The 24,882-nt window shown below is 30.2% G+C and overlaps 3 protein-coding genes and 1 non-coding gene across 4 annotated transcripts; 2 read left to right on the top strand and 2 right to left on the bottom strand.

The window, feature by feature from the left end:
- Positions 1-1,771: 1,771 nt before the first annotated feature.
- LOC107408285 (tetraspanin-19) lies at positions 1,772-4,960 on the bottom strand. The gene is made up of 6 exons (XM_048472848.2): positions 4,443-4,960; positions 3,675-3,774; positions 3,250-3,330; positions 3,034-3,138; positions 2,193-2,382; positions 1,772-2,075 (listed from the first exon to the last, which is right to left on the bottom strand). The coding sequence occupies exons 1-5, from the start codon at positions 4,607-4,609 to the stop codon at positions 2,221-2,223; spliced, it is 615 nt and encodes a 204-aa protein (XP_048328805.1). The 5' UTR covers positions 4,610-4,960; the 3' UTR covers positions 1,772-2,075; positions 2,193-2,220.
- A 362-nt stretch (positions 4,961-5,322) lies between these two features.
- TRNAV-UAC (transfer RNA valine (anticodon UAC)) lies at positions 5,323-5,395 on the top strand. Its single transcript has one exon. It is a non-coding gene; the product is annotated as a tRNA-Val (tRNA).
- Positions 5,396-5,765: 370 nt separating this feature from the next.
- On the bottom strand, positions 5,766-7,111 carry LOC125421934 (uncharacterized). Its single transcript, XM_048472143.2, has 2 exons — positions 6,779-7,111; positions 5,766-6,141 (listed from the first exon to the last, which is right to left on the bottom strand). The coding sequence occupies exons 1-2, from the start codon at positions 7,023-7,025 to the stop codon at positions 5,912-5,914; spliced, it is 477 nt and encodes a 158-aa protein (XP_048328100.1). The 5' UTR covers positions 7,026-7,111; the 3' UTR covers positions 5,766-5,911.
- Positions 7,112-10,571: 3,460 nt separating this feature from the next.
- On the top strand, positions 10,572-21,087 carry LOC125422221 ((S)-coclaurine N-methyltransferase-like). The gene is made up of 8 exons (XM_048472871.2): positions 10,572-10,803; positions 11,053-11,164; positions 11,261-11,485; positions 11,993-12,092; positions 12,453-12,563; positions 12,757-12,858; positions 13,293-13,351; positions 20,776-21,087. The coding sequence occupies exons 1-8, from the start codon at positions 10,617-10,619 to the stop codon at positions 20,993-20,995; spliced, it is 1,116 nt and encodes a 371-aa protein (XP_048328828.1). The 5' UTR covers positions 10,572-10,616; the 3' UTR covers positions 20,996-21,087.
- The last annotated feature ends 3,795 nt before the right edge of the window (positions 21,088-24,882 follow it).

Here is a 24,882-nt window from a genome sequence, read left to right as displayed (position 1 = left end):
ACCTATAGAAAACCACACAACCATACCGAATTATTAATAATTCTAGGTAAAAATACCTAACTAAAGAACATAACAATAAAAAGAATGTAATTGGAAAAATGGCCACCTTTACTTACAACATGAAATAGATCCAGAAAATGAGTAGCCGAATCAAGCTTTTAGAAAAGCAATGAAATTAAAGCTCCAACAAAGGCCTATATATATATATATATATATATATATTCTATAACATGGCTAATTAAACTTTCTTTTTTCTCTTTTGGTTTGTCCCTTTACTTTCGCCCTAGCAAGCTGCTCTAAGCATGTTACTGTAGAATCAGCGGGGTTCTTTAGACAGATATTCATAGACTTCATATATATATACATTGTATATGTACAAGTCATGCAGCTTTACAAATCATACATATCTCATGGTGTCATTCTGCATATAAGAGTCTCATTGTGTTAGTTAACCGAAACAGACTTAATTTGTAAAAGAAGCTTCTGTCTTTAACTTTTATTTGTTTATTATATATATACTGGTTGGCTTATAATTAAACCACCGAGAAATGCATGTGAAGAAAAAAGACCAACGTGATCAGAAACTGAAATATAACTTACGTAGTCCATTGATTCTTCGACTTTCGAGCACGCACGATTCTCAAAAACAATATATTCTGATCGATCTCTTCTTGATCTTGTACATAAATATTTTTTAATGTCAAATCGATCATGGGCTGCCACTCCACATTTTGTTAAGGTCTTAAAACTTTATTCAGTGAAGTGACAATTCGTAGTGTGTGAAAATTCGAGACATATGTAACTCGTTAAAATTTGACCACTAAACGAGCTAAAAGATCAGCAAAGCGGATATCAAATTTATTTTTCAAATTTTAAATATAAAATGAAAAATGAAGATTTTGTTATAAGAGAAGTAAATGAAAATAAGATTATTTGTTTTAAATTTTCTTTTCTATTTATATTCAATAAGTTATAAAAAACTAATTTCATCTTAAAATACAGTTATTATTGTTATTATTGTTATTATTTGTTTTTTCATTTGGTTTATCTTTTTATTAGTGTTTTACATAAAATGGTATCATATAATTGATTTTGGTAGACAAAGATGATGCAAAAAATCTGGATCTACAAATAATATATCATTAAATTATTGGTTTCAATTTCCGTAATTTTGTATCATATTAGTATGTTAGCTTCTTCTTTTTTCTTTTTTTTTTTGGGTTTGGTAAACATATTAATATGTTAGATGTTAACAAACTAAAAATTCATTTGGTACTCAAATTTGGTTTCCCTACAAATTATGTTACATGTTAACAAACTAAAAAGTCATTCGGTACTCAAATTTGGTTTCCCTACAAATACCTTATGAAATATAACTATAAAATTAGGCGCAACATAAAAAAGAGTGTCTGGTCCACTGCTCAACCACAGAGCATGTGAATCATCAGTAGCATTAGAGCAAAACTTTATTTACTAATGTGTCGTTTGGTAACAAGAAGTTCAAGATTTGTGGGCTAACGAGTCAATGACACATTCAAGCTCGAGAAAAGCAAATGCCGGAATTGTACTCGAGGACTTTAGAAAAAATAGACAGTATAGAAAAGCAGCAGCTTAAACTGAAAAAATTGAATACCATTTGAAAGTCAATGACCAGTGTGAACAATCAGAAGGTCTAAGGCGCCTAAGGAAATAATAATCCAATCTTAGCACCAGGCTTCGAATAATAGCACAAGAAACAAAGAACAAGTAAACAAAATTTGGAGAAGAAAAATTTGAGATGATAAACTAAAAAAATGCGTATATAATACTTATACATGTTACAAATGGATAACATTCTACATAACAAAGTAATTTGATGTCATGTAATTTTAACAAGGATTGGTATAGCAATTCGCAAATATCATAATAATATTGTTTCCATCATCCACAAGAACATCTTTTAATGTATGGCTGTTGGGAGTTTCATGTTAATCCCCCAATGGTCGATGAAGCTTCCGAGCATTAGACAGTAATCCTGTGCTTCCTCTGCATTCATATGCTTCATGAACTGAAGCTATATCATTTTACCTGTTTGTCTGATTGGAAAAAGAGAAAAATTTGAAGCAGAAAAAACATAGAATACAAGACAATGATATTATAGAACCTAAATTACAACATTGTCAATTAAAGCATTTCGTGTTACTACTTTCTACCTTGTCATCATTCCTGGTATTCCACAGATCATTTTCTGGATCCATAAGCAGGATCACCAACGACATATGAAGGTGGGTGAACTGCATTTTTCAGGAGTGGAGCTGTCTCAGGAGAATAATCATCATCGCTATCATCATATCGATGAGGCCCAAGGGCTTTCAGTATCATTGCCAATAACAAGGAGAGTCCCTGCAAAAGAAGGGCATGGACGGTCAACAGATCAAAGAGAGATGGAAGTGAACTTCATCTATAAATCAAAAACAGTTTGCAAGTTGGGTGAAGAAAATATACTGTTGAGGATGAGCTATATAAGCTTTTAAGAAGCAATCTGGAGATCTCATAATACATTACCAACAAGCAGATGCCACTTTCCAGAATACATCAAATATTAAATACCATAGAACAACATAATGAGAAGGCAAGCACCTAGCCTGGGATGCACTTTGTAACAATTGGAAATTGAGTTGTAGAGAAGGCATGTATAATCTACAATTCACTTCTAGTTCACAAATTCATATTCAAGTAACTTATCCGATATCGACCCAGAAAAAGTAACTTATCCAATATCCACCCAGGAAAAAAAAAAAAAAAAAAAAAAAAAGTTTCTCGTTTTCACGAAGTATAACCAGAAAACAGATTTTGAAGTTTCTATTGGTTCTACCAGTTTTGGGAATTATATTAATTGACTCGTTTATTAGTTATCGTCTTCCCTCATATGGATGCTAAAAACTTGGATATATATATATATATAATATACAAGTGAACAATGGCCACACAAAAATGAGTGCACATACAGGAAAAATATTAATATGAGAGAGAGAGAGAGAGAGAGAGAGAGACCTGCACAGACACAATTGACAAGCCTATCCATTTGCAAATCTTGAAGTTTGACCTGACAAAATTTTTTAATTCATTGAAATTTCCAGTTGCATCTGCTGGAAAGTCCTGGTTCACATCAAATCATAACAGAATTATAGCCTAACGAATAGTTGGAAAGCATGTTTAGTAAGTTCATAAGTTCATAAACTCACTAGAAAAAGTTAACAATGTAACTACCTCCTCCCAATCATGGTTTAAAAATACGTCAACAGTCACTGCCGCCTCCAGCATGAGAAGCAAGAAGACAATAAACATATACTGCATCCATTTAAGGTCAACTATAAATTCGTTTTGTCACGTAATTCATCAAAGGGAAAGGATGAAATATTAAAAGTCAAGCACTATGGAACTGAAAACTTCATTTTTTAACAAAAACAAATAACTTAAAATAAAATCATGTAAAAAAGAAAAACAGTTAACTACAATATAAGTAGACATTACAAGTTAAAAAGGAGACCAAAAAAAAAAATAAAAAAGAAAAAAAAAATCAAGACCTGAAAAAAAAAGTTAAGCATTAAGGGTAGTAAAATTGAAGCTAAGAGATATAATGTATTCAACAACTTTGATCTTGATTGATAAGAGGTAAGAGTTGTAAAGGATACCAAAAACAGGCAACAACCATTTGCAGTTTCTGCTGCAATATGACCTAAGCATGTAATCACACAAAGAGTAATCCCAAGTCCAAGAAAAGTGTAAATGAACCTGTATTTGTGCCCCAAAAAAAATGAAAGTTAGTTGCTTATGAAGTAATCCATATGACAGCAAGATATTGTTGTTCCCTTAACAAGAAATCATGAACTAAAAAACAAGAAATCATGAACTAAATGGCGAAAATAACATAAATCCAACAACCAAGCACGCATCCTCCTTTTGTATCTTAGTTTCTCCAGTGAAGCATTAAACCTTGCAAACCAATATGCATATCCACATTAAAACTAATAACATAAATAGATTAATAAGCATCCCTTTGAATGATAATATATATATATATATATATATATGAAAGACAAAGATGTGGTGAGAAATTGATATTCAAGGTTGTTAAATTTAGCAATTAAAGTCATAGAATAAGCTCAATCACGCTCTGTTTACAGCTCAATGTTTTCCAGGTTACATACAAACACAGCATTCAGCAATTCAAATTTTCGAGTCCATCCCCCCTCCCCATCAATCCCACATCTTTTTTCTTCACGTTTTTGAACTTAGACCCATAACCCAAAATTGAAAAAAAAGTATTTACTCAACTACCATATTGGGTCCAAAGGATGCAAACCCATAATCTAAATGCAAGTATTTTCTTTGCAAGCAAACAATAACATAGAAGGCTTAAAAAAGAAAACAGTAAAATTGTAACAGAAAAAAAATCATACCAAGGAGCTGGATAATCAGAGCCACCAAAGGGAAGTTCACCCGTATGCCTCTGCCAAACACTAATCATCCAAACGGCGTACAAAATCATTGCCAAGCCAACCATCGCCATAACCGAGTTCACCAACTTCAATATCGACTGTACAAAGCTCCTCACCAGCCTAACCATTTTTCACCCAAACCTCAATAATTCACCAGAGACCAAAAAAAAAAAAAAAAAACCAAAAATTTTTACAGAAGAATAAAAGAAGCAACAAATGAAAAGAGAAAAAAATTGCAGAAGTCCTAGACTTTGGAAGCTAGGGCTTTAATCGCGTGTTAAAACGATTGAAAATTTACAGAATAATGGTGTTTGACAATTTTATACGAAATTTAAGGGACTGTTTGGATTTGTCATTTTCTTTGACGCTTGAGTTGGTGTTTCGGGTTTGAAAAACTGTTTTCCGTCTTCGCCTTTTTTTTTTTTTTTTCGGTTGAAATGTTTTTCGTTTTGTTGTTGTTGTTGTTGGCTTTTTTTTTTTTTTTTTTTTTTTTTTGGGTAATGTATGTTTTTCGCCTGGTTGTTTCAAAAGAGCATATAATTTAATATTTTTGTGTAAATTATACATTTAATATCTATATATATATATATACACGTATATTTTGACCAAAAATATTTATATATATATATATATATATTTTTTTTATTTATACCATCACATTTATCTTTCAGTTACTGGATTTACATCTTCATGCTTGATTTTGTTGTAAAAGCTATCATTTTTAACAATAAAACAAGAGGAAGAAAACAGTTCAGTTCTTAAACAAGATTAGATAATTACATAATTTTATAAAATCAAAGTGTTGTTGAAGTTAGTAAGTTGTCAGCTTGCAATCTTAACGGATGCTGTGGTGTAGTGGTTATCACGTCAGTCTTACACACTGAAGGTCCCCAGTTCGATCCTGGGCAGCATCAAATTTAATGTTTTATATAAATTTTTATTTGCTTTATATTTCTTACAATTTGTGAACATTTTAGTTGCATTAGCGGGCCATAACATTTATTTATTTATTTTTTGGATAAAGGTCATACTATATTCTTACTTTCCTATTTTTTCACTCAATTTTAAATGTCAATGATTTATTTACAGTGCACGAATCCTTGATGACATGTGACTGGTGCACATATATATATATGTACAACATTTTTTAATGCACTTGCTGTCTCTACATTACACATGCACAGAAGCAGACCATCCCTCAAGAAGCTGTGACTAATCTGCAGATTCATTGTCTCAGAAAGTAATGCATTTTATCTCCCTTAAGAGACAATGGCAACACAGAAGAGCAGAAAAACCAAAAACACACTTAAAAGCTTTCTTATTACGTTTGATCAAAAGTTTATTATCATCCAGTTTTGAGATAGCAAATTGCAAAAGTATTATGGATATATCTTGAAAATTCTAACAAAACTATACTCATCTCCATTAAACTATTCAGTATCAAAATCCAAGTACATTCTATAGGCATCTCGATCGGGAGAATAGTAACCTTTTACGAGGCTATCAACTTTGAAACCGAGTTTCTGGTAGAGATTCATGGCAGGAGTCCTTAAGGGATCAACATGAAGTGATATGCGCTGGACATTTCTGGTTCTGCATTTCTGGATAGCTGCTTCCAGCAGTTCCTTTCCATAGCCTTGCCTCCTATAATTTTCCTTCACTGTGGAAAATAAACCACATACAAGAAATCAATATGTGGCAAACGTGAGAAGGAAGCACTAATTTATAACCAAATTTGTATATACAAAAGCTTCACTCATTTAGAAAATACTATATCAAAAAAAAAAAAAAAAAAAAAAGAAGACTCTGATGATGTTTTAGAAAGTTCTATATTTGAAAGAGAACTTTCTTCGAATAGCTTGTGATCATGTCCACAATTGCTTATTATCATATCATTGCATTTACCAAGCAGTTTTACAAAATGGGCAATTTTTAGTGTTTTGCACATTAAATTCATATTTATACAGAGATGACGACAATATAAACATTTTGAACATCTCCATTTATGGGTCTTGAAGAGCTTCATTCAATCTCATTCAATCAGACACACACCATATCCATCTTAAAACAGTGTAAGGTGAAACACAAAATTAGCGATACCACCAAATCATCAAAACCCAGGAAACAAAAAATTATAAGGCATCGAAAATCTATGCTACAGAACAGCTATCCAACCAAAACCATAATAAAATAATGCTAGAAAACCGTAATTGGAGGGGGGAAAAAAAAAAATCTAAATACGAAAAGCTATATTTGTAAGGAAAATATGCAAAGAAAGAAAAATGGGTTTGGAAAACCTGCTAGCTTTGTGATGGAAGCGTACAAGGAAGAGGGCCAGGAATACATGACATAGCCTGCAAGTTGTCCATTATCAACCTCCACGTAAAGCAATCCACTGTTCTTCTTTATGAGTTCTTCATCAAAAGATCTAGCAAGTGATTCGTGCTTTGGGAAGATCTTCCTCTCTAGCTTCACTATATCTTCCACTGTTTTGGATCGGTTTGAAGAGTTTCCTTCAAGCTGTACAATTTTCCTTGTCGCCATTGGCGGGTTTGTTTGACCTTTTTCAAGATTTTTTTTTTATTTTTTTTTATTTTCTCAGTTATGATGATTCACGGAGGGTCAGGAGGAATATACTTTTTGTTTTTTATTTTTTATTCTTTTTGGTGGTTAACACGCTTGCTTTTGATTGTTAGTAGAGTAGTTTTATTACTAATTGATTTTAAATGGACCAATAATAACACTTTTATTTTTTTTTAAGAATAATAGTCCTGATTTAGTTTTTTTTTAACATTTTGGTTAATAAATTTTCACTTTTGGTGAATTTTATTTTTATTTTAATTTTTAACAGATTTGAAACATGCAGTATCTTGTAACTAGTTTACAATGAAATTAGAATTTCATATAATTCCATGTAATTTTATCAAGTACATTGTATATTTTGAAACTGCTAAAAATATTTAAAAAAATCAGTTAAAGATCAAAGTTTATTAAAAATTGAAATTTAAAGACCAAAGTATAATTATAAATATAATTTAAGAATTAACAAAAGCCGATAACCTTTAAAATAAATAGTTAACTAATATTATGTGCAAAAATAACATGTTGTTGTCCATTGATTTTATTTAAAGTTAACTTTTTTTTTAAAATTAAAATTCCATAAAAATAGCCAAAAGATATTCTATTAAAATTTTTTATTAAAAAATAAAAAGATGCTTTTTTTAAAATACTATCATAGATATTATGTTGTGTATTGAGTGTAGGACATGCTGAGACAATAACGAGGCGTCTCGTCTAAAAGCCTAAGGCCACGAAAGCAAGGCAAGTAATGAAGGCAAAAGCTTTTGTCTCCTTCCCCCATTTACTTAGAATTTAAAATCTTGGATATGTTTATTTGTTCGCCTACCCGTTAATTAGATTGTTGATAGCTGTGATGTTAGATTATACCTGCTACCACTTAAACTAAAAAATAACAATGATTAGTTGAATCTTTATTATATTGTTTTTGGAAAAAGAAAAAGAAAAAGACAAAGAAGTTTTGTACACGATGAAAGAGCACTAAAATTTGAAAACTAATATATTATGATAGATTTAAAAAAAGTATAAAAGTTTAAGTTCAAATTTTGAAATAATCTTTACAAGTAAGGGATGTTTAATCTACGTTTTTTAATAAATCTTATAAAAGTTAGTTGAAATTCAGTCATATTTAATTAAAAATTTATAAAAATCTTTTTAAATTTAAAGTATTTAAAAGATTATTGATTTTAAAGTATTTTAAAATGTAATAGTTTTTACTGAATTTAATGAGATTTTAAAAGAAAAATTGTATATTAAAATATCTATATGAAATTCATCCTCAATATAGAGCTTATAAAATTGTATAACAATCAATGAATATTTTTAAAATTTCTAATTTTTTTAAAGAGAATTTCTAATTATATTACCAAATTGATTTTATAAAGTTTAATTATTAATTTACATTTTTATCCTCATTTAAAATTATTATTAAAAATATTTAATAATTAAATCTATTTGAACAATGTTTTTATGCAGTCTTATTTTTTTGGGGTCTAACTCATACTCCACTATAAATTAGAGTGAACCAATTTCAATGAGAGGTGACCAGTTTCAATAGGAATTAGTGTGGTTGAAAAGTGTCTAGCAATTTCAATGGGACTTAGGGGTAAAAATAATGTAATATATGTAATTTTACTTTATTTATTTAAGAATAAATTAGTTATATTTTATTGGTGTATGATGTAAAAGTTGAATTAAATATAAGTGTGTGTAAAATGTAATATGACTATAAATTTTATAGTCTAAATAAAATTACTCCTTTATATGCATATAGTTTTAATGTGATGGATGATATTGCCCACATCCTTAAGATTATATTTAATAGTGTCATATATGATATGTAATGACAAAACGAAGAATGTTTATTAAAATAAATCTCACTTTGTAAATAGCTTGAAATTTCTATTTAATAGTTTTGTTTTTTGACATTTTTTATATTTTTAGTTAGGTGAAATGTCTAACTATCACTTAAAGCATAGATCAATCGTATACATATATAGGGACGGATCAAGAAATTTTGACCAAGGGATCCACTTAAAACAATATATATATATATATTTTTTTAAGCACTGCAGACTCCATCGCTAATGGGGTGGGTTTCAAACCTACTAACTTGGGGTAGAGATAAAAATATTCCAATAAAAGATGGAAATCATGCTTCACACATCATTTTTTTTTTAATTTTAATTTATTTATTTTATGTTAGGGGTTGAAGAATTCAAATTCAAAATCATTATCTTAAAAAACAATGGTTTTATTACTTAGTTGTCCCAACATAGGCTTCCACACATCAAATCTAAACTTTAAATTTTAAACTTATTTCCGTATAATAAGTTAAAAATATTGATCTAAGAAATTTTTTTATTTTGAATAAAATTAAAGACATATTTCAAAATTTATTGAGATAAATAATAATTGCAAAATTACAAAAATAAAAATAAAAAAACTAAAAAACAAGAAATTGAAATTTTTTATATAATAAAATTTCAATTAAATATACAATATATTAATTACTACATTTATTATCTATTACATTATAAAACGTCAAATAACATTTCCTTTCTTTTTTTGGACCAAAAAAAAAAATCATATTTAATATTATCATCATGATAAATGAGTGATTATACAGTCTAAACATTAAACTTATGTATTCCATTATAAAAAATCAAATATCACATTTTACATTTTATTCATGATAAATAAGTAATTTAAAAGGCTAAATATTAAATTTAAAGAATTCAAAACATTATATTTGAGTTTGAAGTTCTTTTTTGGGAGGCCAAATACAATTTTTCACAAAATCTATTATATATATATATATATAAAGGAGGAATCTCCAATTTTTTTTTTTATTCAAAACCCGTTTTATTTTAATTGAGTATTTTAATCCACGAGAGCATCTTATCTCTACTGCATAAAAGATTAATATAATATGTAATCTTGTATAAATATATAAGCATAGAGTTTTGATTCAATGGACTTAGATATCTCATTTTATAATGCTAGATATTGATGTGATATAAAATTAAATGGGATAAAAGAAAAATATATAAAATTTTCAATTATTTTTTCTAAAGAAAAAATTCAGCATCATTTAAATATCATATGAAAATTTAATTGCCTTCTATTAAAAAGTTGCTTTCATTTATTAGATTTTTAATTAATATTAAAAAATAAAAATAAAAAATTCTATCAATTAACATTGTCTATATGATTCGCGAATCCTATTCCTAAATCATTGCTATATTATATATATATATATATATATATATACCTTACAATTTTGTTGATGCATCGTTGTCTTTCAGCACTACCCTTTAGGTAATAATTCAGTTACGAATCTCTCCGTATCTCTAATGTAATGTTTATTAAAATAGATATTAATAAAAGACAACCTTTCTATGTTTTTTATGCAAACTTTCCTCTGTTATTAATTTATTGAATAATGATCACATGTTTTATACCGTTCACGCAATGTTAATAAACATAGTTTGGTTTTGGCCATTTAAACAAATAAAACCAGAAGTTTTAACACTGAGTTAGGGAAGAGAATTAACAATGTATGGAATTCTACAGGCACCGTTTGATGCAATCATGAGACTGATGATCTCTTCTCTGCACCGCAACATCCTACCGGACGGTGTCCTAAGAAGGCTCATCCGCTTGTTCTTAGCCAGTCGTCTTCGTTACGGTTATAGACCCTCGGCCCAACTTCAGCTCTCCCAACTTCTCCAATTTGTTCACTGTATGTATTAAACACTCAGACTGAAAGGCTAGCATAATATATATTCTCCTTTCCCTGCTGTATTGAAATAATATATCTAGCAACATTTTGTCCGAAATTGTCCAGAAAAATGTAACACCAGATACATTGGGACGTGTAAATATTATATATATATATATATATAAGTGCTGGGAGTTTTCCAGGACAATCTTGGACAAAAATATTCTGGATAAGAGAATTACTATATATATATTTACAAATGTTATGCAGCTTTGAAAGAAATGCCTATAGCCTTGAGCACGGATCAGCAAGAGTCTGATATCCTTTATGAATTACCAACGTCTTTCTTCAAGATGGTGCTCGGAAAGAATCTTAAATTCAGGTACTATATATATGAATTATTATGATAATTGATTACATTAGATTTAATAAAATAAATTGTCCGTTTTATTAAGAAAAAAACTCTGTACAAATACAGCTGCTATTACTTCTCTGATAAGTCAAGCACATTGGAGGATGCTGAAGAAGCAATGTTGGAGCTTTACTGTGAGAGAGCCCAAATAAAAGATGGCCAAAGTATTTTGGATATTGGATGTGGGTGGGGATCACTCTGTCTGTACATTGCACAAAAGTATAAGAACTGCAGCGTTGCTGGGATTACCGATTCAGTATCGCAGAAAGAATATGTTGATGAACAGTGCCGGTAATGTGATATATATATATATATATATATATATTCTATGATGTAGTGCAGATGTCTAAAAAAAAAAAAAAAAGACGGTTAATAAAATCATTATTAACCATTGTTTTTTTGAGCATTTTTATGTTAAAAAAGTATGAACATTCATACTATAAAAAAATTTTATATACAATTTTATTATAATGGGTTATGTTCATCTTATGCTGCGCATATCACACCTCTCCATATGTGAAAATGTGAACATATATATTCACAATAGCAATATCATATATATACAGTCATATCACACCTCTCCACATGTAAAAATGTGAACGTGCATATTTACAATAACAAAATCATATATATACGGTCATGTTTATACAGACTCGAAAAAATTGATTAGACACTTATTATAAAAAAAATTATATACATATATATTAATTTTGAGATTTTTCATATATTCATGATAATTTATATTGAGCTTGATTCTATTAATAACCACTAACACGCTGCTTTCTAACCTTATCACAGAGATCTTCAGCTACAGAATGTAGAGATCATTGCAGCTGATATTACCACATTTGAAAGGGAGGCATGTTATGACCGAATATTTTCAATTGGAACGTTTGAGGTACAAATTTTCGCTATGATACTAAAGGCTATGACATTAAAGGCATCAAATTGTTTCAAATTTATTTGCCAAATAGATACGATAATATATTAGTATATGTGGTTGAAATCTTTTTTTTTTTTTTTTCCTTTTCTGTTTTTTCAAATCCATATGTGTGGTTGAAATCAATAAATTGAATATAACTATAAGGGGCATATAATAAAATTTAATAGAAACCAATTGAAAATTGACATCTCATTTGATAAATCAAATAAGTTAGATAAACAGTTTCATGTTTTTAGCGCATTAATTATGGTTATAATTTAATTATTTTTGTTTAATACAAGTAGTATAAGGTTAATTTTGTAATATGACTTGCAGCACATGAAAAACTACAGAGATCTTCTCAAAAAGATTTCCTGCTGGATGAAACAAGATAGTCTTCTATTTGTTGATCATATCTGTCATAAAGCATTTGCTTACCGCTTTGAGGTATTTTGTTTTATTTTATTTTTTAAATTGCTTCTCATTTCCAGGTTGACTTTTTTTTTTATTTTTTTTTTATTTTTTTTTTATAATTGGAAATAACTCTTGGAACTTGGGTAATACATCAAAAGCACGTGTTACATTGGCTTAATAAAAGAAAAAAAAATTTGCAACTTTTCTGTGGTTACATCTAATGTAGGATGTAAATGAGAACGATTGGATCGCAAAATACGATTGGCTCAGTAGAAACTTTCTAGCGGGAGGTACAATGCTATCGGCCAATTTACTACTTTATTTTCAAGTATGTACTTCTCACTCTCAAACTTATATTATATATATATATATATACATATATTATTTTCAATCAGGACTGATCTTTTGGAAATTATTTTTCAATTTATTCTAGAAGATATAATCATATTAATAATAAAAATGAGATTCACGTTAGCTTAGTTTTATATGTTATTTTTTTATAACTTTTTTTAATACTAAAAATTTAATATGAAAGAGTAAATATTTAAGGATTAGTATTTAAATTTCTATAAAATTATGTAGTTCTCATTTTCAATATCCATATTACTGTCTTTCAGCATAAGCTAGGAGATAGTCCCATCAAGAACAATGTTATATTTTCAACATCAATTGGTTAAAAAAGAGAAAGATTGTAATAAGAATTTGGCTCAATTACTCCAACTCATCCTTTTGAGGCATCTTGGCATGATAATTTTCTTGCAGGACGATGTTTCTGTTGTCAATCAATGGCTTTTGAATGGGAATCATAATTCACGAACATGGTACGTGTTTGAACTAATTTGTAATTAATTTAAGTAACACAGGCTTGTTAGGATGGCCGTTAGAATTTTTCTGCATAGACTGCCTATGATTTTATCACTCATTCAATTGATCTATATATTTTAATAATACGACTAAACAGTTTATTTAATTGATATTTACAATAAGGTCTTTTTGGGCTCGATCTTTTATAATGCTTGGTTGAACCATTAAACAAAATTACCAATTCTCTTTACTTAAGCCCATTATGAAGCTAAATGGATACGCATCACAATCTTTTTATTAAAATTATTATTATTATTATTATTAAATATATTATTTTGTTACAATTATTATTGAATTACACAAGTGTTGCACATGTGTCAAATGTATGTGAGTTTTGTGACAAGTGTGTGGATATGCGACAAGTATAAATGTCTCCTAAAAACCTATATAAGGGTTCGTTTGTTTTGGAGGCTTGCATAAGGTGTGTTTACATGCTTATGGGTAGGAAAGCTACTTAGAATTGATTGTTGAGTGCAGAGTTCAATTAGAAATACTAGTTGTTAATAGGTGCAGATCTTGGCATCATCTTCTATTGCAATTGTCTTGGGTATGTAGTTTATTTGTTTAAATTTCCAAAATATATTATATGCTTCCGAATTGGTATGGTGATCATGGGAAAGCATGCATGCTTACTTTCTTGATTATCGAATCATCAGTCAAAGTTTCGTTTATATCATTTAGTTGATAGCATGCAATTTTTTGTATTGGAATTGAAGCAAACATATCATTCACAACCAGTGTGTGTGGGTGTAAGGCATTGGCAGACTATAGCAATTGGCTTCAGCGCTTAAAAGAACTTTGGAACTAAGTGTGTTCAGGCGAGAGTGGTTCAAGGATGAGTGACCTTTTGGGAAGCTTTAAATAAAATCTCATACTAAGTAAGGTGGCTAAATTGAGGACAATATTGGTAGAGAGTGACAAGTCCACTAGTGGATGCAGGGTGTTACAAATGTTATCAAAGCTTATACCCAGTTGAAGTGTGCCAGAGAGGACGCTGGATCCCAGAGGGGTGGATATAGTTCAAATGTAATAATAGTCACTTTTATATCCAGCTGGAAGTGTGTCAATGAGGCTACTAGACCCAAGAGAGGTGGATATGGTTCAAATGTAATGATAGTCACTTTTTAAACATCAAGCCTTTTAAGAGTGGTTGGATTTAGAGTTCAAAAGAACTCAAAGTTAAGTGCAATTAGGCAAGAATAGTCCAAGAATGGTTAAGCTGGATGCTTTATTGTGTTAGGTGTACCAGTTCTTTGGTTTTCCAGTTGTTTTGCTAAATACTTACTCTCGCTTGGAATAAAAAGTTTTTTTATGATTGAATTTGGTTTGAGACCATGAGAATTCAATCATAAATTTATGCAACCCCATGGTCAAAATTGAAATATTTTATGATATTTTCTTTTGATTTAGGCTTAATGCCATAACTGACACAGTGGTGTGAAATATTAGGAACTCGACTTCATGAGACTTAACTTTTTCATACCATAAAATTAGCAATGCAATAATACAAGTCGACATATGAATAGGATACTTAAGTACTTGCTTGTCGTAAGACTTAAATTTGCCTATTGCCATGAAATTGCCAATGAAACTCTTTCTTTTCACTTTATTTACTAAGGTCCATGTAAGTGATTAGTCCATTTTATTATTTGTCTAATTACTTGGTAGAATGCTTAGATTGAAAGTGAAAGTTGATTGAAAATCATTAATTGCAGGTTCTAGGTTACTTTGTCAATAACTTAATTTAATACATTTAGTTATGGTTATTCGGTTAACTATCCTGAACTCTTACATGGGTATGCTTTGTGCTATAGGACCGTAGGGATTTTATTTGACATAATATGAATAAGAAGTTAGGAAAATAATATCTGCATAATTTTATTGATACTATGCATTTATGATGTTTGCTATTTCTGCAATTGGTAGCACTCTTGGAAATACTCTACCAATAAATGCCATGATATCTTTGAATGGGACCAATTATCAATGGTTGAAAAGTACTTTGATGATGAATTTGACTGTATGAAGCTAAACTTATCTTAGGAAATGGATCCACCATCAACTTCTAATAATGACAACACTCTCAAGGCTAGATAGTTGTCTGAGGATTGGAAGCACTTGCATAAATCTTGTATGATGGTTATATAGAATTGTATGGATGATTCCATGTATATAAGTATCCGAAAGGTAGATATTGCTAAGAAGCTCCTAGGTAAGATTAGCAACAAATTTATCAAATTTGATAAAAGAATGAAAAACACCACTTTTTAGGTTTACTTACATCTACCATGTATGATGGAGTTAATTGTGTAAAAGAACATATACTAAAGCTTTTCTCCTTTTATAATAAGCTCAAAAACATGGAAATGAATTTGGATGAGACTTTTTTTTTTCTTTTTTTACTTATATTGAAGTTTGATTACATTAGATTGAGCTATAACACTTAAAATGTGCACAGACTTTGTAAGAGAATACAACAATCATTGTTAAGGAAGAGGATGACATAAATCATAACAAGTTATAGTCTATGGCTATGTTGACAGATCATAAGAACTAATCTAAGAAGCATTCTTAAAGAACGGTCACGGAGGATGACATAAATCATAACGGATTATAGTCTATGGCTATTTTGACATATCATAAGAACTAATCTAAGAAGCATTCTTAAAGAACGGTCAAGGATCTAAGTCATCCAAGAAAGAAGGACAAGGTACGAAGTCTAATTGGTCAAAGGTGACTCATCAATAGCAAGTGGAAAGAAGGAATTCGTTAATGGAATATGTAACTATTGCCATACATTTGGTCACAAAAAGATGAACTGTTGGAATTAAAGGCACAATAAGAGAAGAAAAGTAATCCCTTAATATTGATTTTCTTGAAGTCTAAAATGATTGAAACCAACATTATTAATGTATTTGTAATTACTTGGTGGTTGGATATTGAAGCAACAATTCATATTGCTAGTCCACAGGGAATGACACACCAAAGGAGGCCAACTAATATTGAGCAATATGTATATATGGGTGATAGCTCAAGAGCGAAGGTTCATATCTTAAGTACAATTAAGTTAAAACTAGACATTGGACACTTTTTGGAGTTGTAAGAAGTTTCTTTCATATCATCAACAAGGAGGAACTATATCTATATCCCTTTTGGATAGCTGTAGATATAGTTTTCTTTTTAGAAATGGAAAAGTTATTTTGTATAAAGATGATATCTTAATAGGATATGGATCTTTATATGGTGATGATTCTGTTAATTCTTTTGTTAATACTATTGGCGCTCCTATGGTTGCTTTTAAATGTGCCAGAATTAATGATAATTCTTATATACTATGACGTAAAGTCTAGGACATATTTCTAGACAGATTATGGAAAGATCAGGGAAGGATGGTATACTCACTATTCTTGACTTCTCAAACTTCTCCATTAGTAATGAATGCATGAAACGTAAGCTAACTACTAAAGTTAAAAAGAATAAAGTTGGTAGAGTTGCGATATTTTAGAATTAATTCACATAGATATTTGTGAACCTTTTACACTACTTGCTTTGGGAGGCTATATATATTTGATCACTTATATCGATGACTTCTTCTGTAATGAATATGTTGAGCTTATCTGTGAAAAATCTAATTCTCTAGTAGCCTTCATTAGAGTTTAAAGTTAAGGTTGAACTTCAAAAGAATAAGAAGTTAAAGGTTGTGAAGTCTGATAAAGATGATAAATATTATGGTAGATATGACAAGACCGTACGAAACCCAAGGCCTTTTGAAAAGTATTTGCATGATTGGCATTGATGCTTAATATGCAATGCTTGATACTCTTTAGCAAAATAGTGTTTCAGGTAAGGACAAACTTTACATTGTTAAATATGGCATGGTGTATGTTGGCAAATTCTAATTTGCCAAATTTCTTATGTGGAAAGGCTTTAAAGACTACAGCTTACATTCTAAATCAAGCACCAAGTTATTCTGTTCCAAAGACTCCGTATGAATTATGATTAAGTAAAAAGCCTAGTTTACATCATCTTTTAGTTGTGGGGTTATAAAGCTGAGGTTAGACCTTATAATCATCAAATCAAGAAATTGGATACCAAAACTATTAATGGTTTTTTTTTTTCATTGGTTATTGTATAGGATTCATATTGTCCATATCTAAAAAAAGTTGGTTTATTTTGAGGATAATGTTCATATTACTGGTAGCCAAATACCAAAAGAGCTTGAATTTAGAGAGGGAAGTTTATTCATTCTCACAATTGATGTTCCTGCTAGAGAAATAATTGATTCAATAGTTGAGCAACCAATCGTTAATTAGAATGAACCATTATGGAATAAAAAGATGTTCCATATAAAGCTAATGTTAATGCACCTCTTAGAAGGTCATAGAGGGTTTAAAGATCTAGCTATACCTAATTACTATTTGGTTTATTTGAAAGAACATGAGTTTGATATAAATGATAAGTCGGATCCAGTAATTTATGAGAAAGCCATGAGCAATTTGCATTCCAACTTCTAGTTAAATGCTATGAAAGATGAGATAACATCCATGACATTGAATAATGTTTGGGATTTGATTGAGTAAGCAAAAGGTAGCAAACCAATTGGATGTAAATGGGTCTATAAAAGCAAATATGACTTCAATGGTCAAGTGGAAAGATATAAAGCTAGATTCGTTGCCAAAGGATTTAGCTAGAAAGAGGGAATTGATTATAGAGAAACATTTTCCTCTACACCTACAAAGGATTCTTTTAGAATCATGATGGCTTTTATAGCTCACTTTGACATAAAGTTACCTCATATGGATGTCAAAACTTCTTTTCTGAATAGTGATTTGTATGAGGACTTATATGGTTCAACTAATAGACATCCAAGCCATTTGGAATGAGAATTTGGTATGTAAACTCACTAAATCTATTCATGGATAGAAACAAGCCTCTAGGCACTATTATTTGAAATTTTGAAATTATGATCAATAATAGTTTTAAGGAAAATATTGTTGACCGACGCATATATGCGAAGGTCAATGGGAGTAGTTTTATATTCTTGGTATTTTATATTGATGACATGTTGCTTGCATCTAATGATTCTGACATATTGGCTTAGACAAAATAGATGTTATTTTGTCATTTGATATGGAAAAGCTTAAAGAAGCATAATTTTCTTTAGATATAAAAATTCTTTGAGATATGGCTAATTGTATTTTTGAATTATCTTAAATTATCTCGAAGAGCCTATATTAATAGAAATCTAAAAAGGTTTGGTTTTGAACACGTGTTCTCCTACTAGTGCACGATTGGTAAAGGATGACAAATTCTTTAAAAGTCAATGTCCAAGAAAAAGAGTGAAATAAATATAATGAAATAGAAGTCATATTCTTATGTAGTTACGTTTTGATGCATGCTCATGTTTGTAAATTGCTTGATATTGCTTATGTAGTTGGTGTGCTCTGTAGATACTTGAGCAATCCTGGACTCATGCATTGGAAAGTAGCTAAAAAGGTTTTAAGGTATATTCGAAGTATAAAAGATTTTATATTAACATATCGACAGACCAACAAACTTGATGTTGTTTCATATATTGATGTTGATTATGGTGGTCTCATGGATGATAAAAAGTCCATTATCGGGGGTGTGTTCATTATGGCAAACGGAGCTGTATTTTGGAATAGTGCTAACTAGTTAATTAAATTTCCTCAACGATAGAGATAAAGTAGGTGGCATATTTTGAGCGACCAATCATGTATTTTGGCTATGGGATTTTGTGAATGATTTAAAAGTTGTTTACTCCATTGAAAGGTCTATAAGGATGTATTATGATAATTACACAGCTATATCTTTCTCCAATAATTTTAAATGTACATTCGGAGCTAAGTACATTGATACAAATTTCTACAAAGTAGAGGAGGAAGAGCATCATTTTTGTTGAGTATACGCCTACTTATAATATGTTGGTGAATCCAGTAATCAAAGATTTATCTTTAGGTTATTTGAGAAATATGTATCTCGTATGGGGGTGTTGGCTGCAAAGAGCTAGTGGGAGCACAGTAATTTGCATTAATTATAGTGTATTGCCTTGTTGAGTATAGATGCATGCATGTGGATCATTAATATATATAAATGAGATGTTTATAGACATTAATTATTGTTCCTTATGTACATGCTTGCTTGAGGCATTTTTGTCTTTGTATATGGGTGTTTTAGATCCATTAATGCTATAAGAGTGAATCTTTATGACCTATACTATATAAATTGTTGTATCCTATTGGTATGCAATGTGCTTAAGTAAAATGGTCTTACATTTGAGAGATTCTGTGTTAAGTGAGTTTTATTTATGTTATGGTTATGCAGTCCAAGTGAGAAAATATTAGAATTTTTATGTGTAGACTGCCAATAATAATGTGATTTACTTCATTGACCTTTATGTCCCAATAATGGGATTGAAAATTCTATTTAACTGGTATTTACAGTAAGGTCCTTTTGGGCTTATTCTCTTATAGTGTGTTTTCTATTTAATTATGCCCTATTATGGACTTAAATGGATAAGCATCACAATTATTTATTATTATTATTATTATTATTATTATTATAAAAATATATTCTTTTATTATAATTATTATTGAATTATGACAAATGTTGCACATGTGTCAAATATATGAGAATTTTGTGACAAGTATGTGACACGTATCTAGTATATATGCATATTGTGTCATGAGTCAAATGTGTGTGAGTATTGTGATAAGTGTGTGGACATGTGTTAGGTGTCCTAGAAAACTACACAAGGGTCCATTAATTTTGAGGGATTGTAGAAGGTGTGTTTACATGCTTATAGGTTGGTGAGCTATTTGAGAAAAATTGGTTGGTGAAGCAAAGTTTAATTAGAAATACTAGTTGTTGCCAGGTTGCAAATTACAGCATCATTTTGTATTGTTGCTGCTTTAATATGTAGTTGATTTGTTTAAAATTTCAAAATATAATTTATGCTGACAAATTGACAGTGATATGGAAAAAATCATGCATCTTTATTGTCTTGATTATCGAATCATCTGACAAAATTTTGTTTATATCGTTTAGTTGATAGCATGCAATTTGTTCATGTATAGGTAATATATACAAATATAATTTTGATATGTCAAGATTAGTATATATTCTCATCTAAATTATGATGCCAAGGATTGTTTACTTCACCTTTTGGCTTTTTCGTTTTAAATTATTAATCAAGGTGCCATTTTTTTTTTTTGAAATTTTTGTTTTCAACATTAGATAAAAAAGTTTTTACCAATTAATAAAAAATATATATATATATGTGTGTGTGTGTGTGTGTGTGTGTGTGTGTGTGTATGTGTGTGTTAATTTGTAAAACTACTTTTTGGTTCTTTCATTTCAGTGAAGAGTGGCTCAAAAGAATGGATCAAAATTGGTCTTCTATAAAACCAATTATGGAGTCAACTTATGGCAAGGATTCAGCTATGAAGTGGACTGTCTATTGGAGATCATTCTTCATATTTTTTATTGAATTCTTTAAATTCAACAATGGAGAAGAGTGGATGGTTGCTCATTATCTTTTCAGAAAGAAAGGAAATAATGAAGCCTCCATTACAATATGAGGCAATCTTCAGCGAAAAACATAAAACTTATGGCATATCCTAGTTGTTTTTGTGGGAATGTATTACTATTAATTGGCCTTTGTTATGAAACAATTTCCTCAAAATATTAACTATAAAAAAATTTGTTTACACTTAAATATGCCCGGTGATTAATTTCTTGTTTATTATTTATATTGGAAGTAGAGAGAAACAGAAAAGCCAGGATTTATTTAAAAATAAATAAAGAAAGAAAATAAACATAGCTAGTTCAAAAGATAGAGCTGGAATCTCATACATGCCTTCACATTATATTTTAGTATGGTTGATTTTTTTTCCATTGCATTTAAAGTTCTGAAGGTTGGAGCAAATAATATATATATATATACACATAAAGTCAAATTCACATCATAGGGCTTCCTTTATTAACCCTTGAATTATATCAAAGACTAGCATTTAAAATTCAAAAAGTGATTAAATATAAATTTAGTGGCATATTAAAACCTTAACTAAGAAAACAAACCCTTATCACGTTAGGATCCGTTGCTAAAACTGAATCAAGCCAACATTATGGAAATTCCTAGATCATGTAAAATAAGAGTAGTGTCAAAGCCACTCTATGATTTCATAATTAAAAATGGAAAGTTGGCTATGGAGATTCCATGTGGTCAAAAATTCATACATACACAAAGGGTGATAGGAAAGTCCTTGCAATATGTCAATGACCTAACAAGATAAAGTACTCTTCGAGGGCATAGAATGTTTAATTTTTTAGTTAAAATATTGACATTAATGTCTCTGTTAGGTTCTCTGGTCGAAATATGGAAAAACTCCACTTAATTCTTGATGAAAACAGACTTTTGCAATGGTGATTAATAAATGTAATTTAACATCTCAACTTTCAAAGCGATTTAAGGGCTGAAAAAGGATGACCTCATGGTTTTAACATCAATATCTTCCTTCATTAACCACATCAAAAGCTAGGGTTTAAAATTTAATAAGTAGTCAAATATGACTATAGTGATATATTAAAACATTATTTAGGAAGAGTGAACCCCATTAAAATCCTCTAATTGATAAATGTAATTTTAAAAATTAACTTTTGGTGTGATCCAAAAAAAAAAAAAAATTCTGATATTAAAAATTTGAATTGAACCTGATTACATGCATATATATATTAGATATATGACCCGAAGCAAGTAATATTTAACGTGAAAGAAAGTGCCATTTAATGAGTAAGGGAAGTAATTGATCCACTGATGATAGAAGTTCAAAACCTAAAAAAGAATACATGTCCCAAACTTAGAAAAATTAAGGATTAATTACACTGTATACAGTAACCTTTAGTTTGAGTAATGTCTAATTAATATTATATCTGTAGAGGTTATTGCCATGCGAAATAAGGTTGCTACCACGGGCATTTATCATCCATTCTTTTGCAATTCCAGTTTTCCCCTTTAATCGTTCAAATAAATCTAATTTTTTTCCTATATTATTCTTTAACTTTGCTGTTATATATATTTTCTCTATTATATTACTAGATTTTCCTTTCACATGATTTTTTAATGAACACTTTCCTTTAATAATTTTGGTAAAAACAGCAACGACAATTATAATAAACAAGAGAATAACTTACAATTAACATTATACCTTTTTAGTGATAGTTTATAAATCCGTTTTACTTAAACTTTAATTTTCTTTATTTAATAATTTTGCAAATTATGAAAATTTCAATATCTATTTGAAGAAAGATTCATTATGCTATTTTATGTATATCTTATTTCTCTATTTATTAATAATGATGATTATCTATTTGACCAGCATGGGTATCGAAGTAGACTTTTTATTTATATAAGATATAGCTTTTGTAACATTTTTGAATGTTTGAATTTAGTGTGAATGATTTATGGGCTTTAATTGGGCCTTTAATGGTTTTAAATGAGTTTTAAAGTTTTTCCATTTTGGGTCTTTTGAAAAAAGGAAAGAAGGGAAAAAATAGTTTTCTAGTTTTTGGAATCTCTTCAATCATAATCTCTCACAATCACATTGTTTTCTGGGAAAAATAGTAAAAAAGTAAAAAGAGAATATTTTGTTGTATATTGCATAATAGAGTGGAAAAGCGAAGGTACTCTAAAAGTTCGAGGGAAAGCTTTGATGTGCTGTATCTAGAAGCTTTCGAATCCATTATATCCTAAGAGACAACCGTTGGAAAATACTCGCATTGGTGGGACGGAAATAGTCTTAAGGATACTGTGGTACCACACAGATCTCAGACTAGTTTCATCAAAAGCAGATCAACTACTAAGGACATATAGGTTCAAATTTATTTAATTTATTTTTGCTCAATTGTGAATATTTTATTTACATTTATAGATACACATGTATTTACATATATTCTCATAATATTTTTAACAATCTTAAGACTATAGCCCATGTATGTAGATATATGTGGATGTTAAAATGTTGATTTATTTGATCTGTGAATATTTGCTTTATGGTTGTGTTTCGGTTGAAGGAAAAAAAAAAAAAATTTTCTTCCATACCCATCAATAAGTTTTTGTTTAGGCAAGTGCTTATTTTGTTTATCAAAACCTGTTTTTCAATTAAAAAAAAAATTACTTGCCCATGTTTTTATTTTTGTTTCCATCGGTTTGAAAGATGATTTTTTTATTTTTTTCCTGTGGGTCTCTAATCAATTTCTAGGCATGTATATTTCTTTTGTTAAATCAAATTTTTCCAAAAACTAATCTGCCCATGAATTTCTAAACTTTTTGGTGGCTTTCCAACAATTTTCCGGCGCCAGGATAGTGTGAAAATGGCTTTAAAATTTGAACCAGGTCGGAAAACCCGTTTACCAGTGAAAAAGATCTAGAAAACCCGGTTGGAGGTTGAAAATGAGTCAAAATTGGGTTAACGGGTCGACTAAATGGGTATGGGTAAGATTTTGGGTTGGTGGGCCTGAATTTTAAATTCTAATGGACCTAGTCTAGTTTCAAAGACTAGCTCATGGTTAGAACATGCTACTGTTCAACCCAAGATCCAGGCCCTATTTAAACCCAGGCCCATGAGAAAACCAACCCAACTGATTCTGGGCTCATCATATGTCGAGATGAGAGAGCGCTACATGGCGAGACGGGCAACATGGAGCACGGTGGCGAGGCCATGTGTCGACCGGCCAATGTGCCATGTGTTGAGTGCTCAAGAGGGACACGTGTTGACCTGTGACAAGTGACATGTTTCGGTCTTGGGCACAAGCCACATGTTGAACTGAGGAAACACCATGTGTCAACCTGCTACAGGTGAAACGTGTTGCCTCGGGGGCACTACACGTATCCGTCAGAGAACGCGCCACATGTTGGATCCTAAATATGCCACATGGCGCAACACAGTCGACTCATTGGTGCCACATCAAAGCCTGTAATGATGTGGCCACTGTGCCACATCAGCATACTGATGACATGGCAGAGCCACGTTAGCAAGTGATGATGTGGTAGGATGCCACATCAGCAACATTTCCACATAAGCAACATTGACACGTGACAATGATGTCAGTCCTGGTGGATGTATAAAGTAATTTTTGAGTGTATACAGTAATTTTGGTGGGTATATACAGAAATTTTATGGTGTATATAGAAACACTTAAAAATCACATTGTTATGTGTTTTCCTATTGGAAATTGGTTTTAATTAGTTTATTGAGGCAAAAAATAACAACTAATTAATTTCTATTTTTGTGATTTTATAGAAATGGCAAGTGGAGATGTGCCTGCTGCACAAGTGCCCACTCAGACACCTATGTTTCAAGTGCCTCCTCCTACAAGTCATGCAAAGAGATCTGAGAAGTTCGATGAGGCTAATTTTAAGAGGTGGCAATAAAAGATGTTTTACTTGACTACGTTGGACCTTGCGAGG

The sequence above is a fragment of the Ziziphus jujuba genome, chromosome 4 (genome assembly GCF_031755915.1).
Source record: "Ziziphus jujuba cultivar Dongzao chromosome 4, ASM3175591v1".
In the NCBI taxonomy this organism is placed as follows: domain Eukaryota; kingdom Viridiplantae; phylum Streptophyta; class Magnoliopsida; order Rosales; family Rhamnaceae; genus Ziziphus; species Ziziphus jujuba.
Note: the sequence above shows the minus strand (reverse complement) of the source record. Positions and strands in the feature narration are given on the sequence as shown.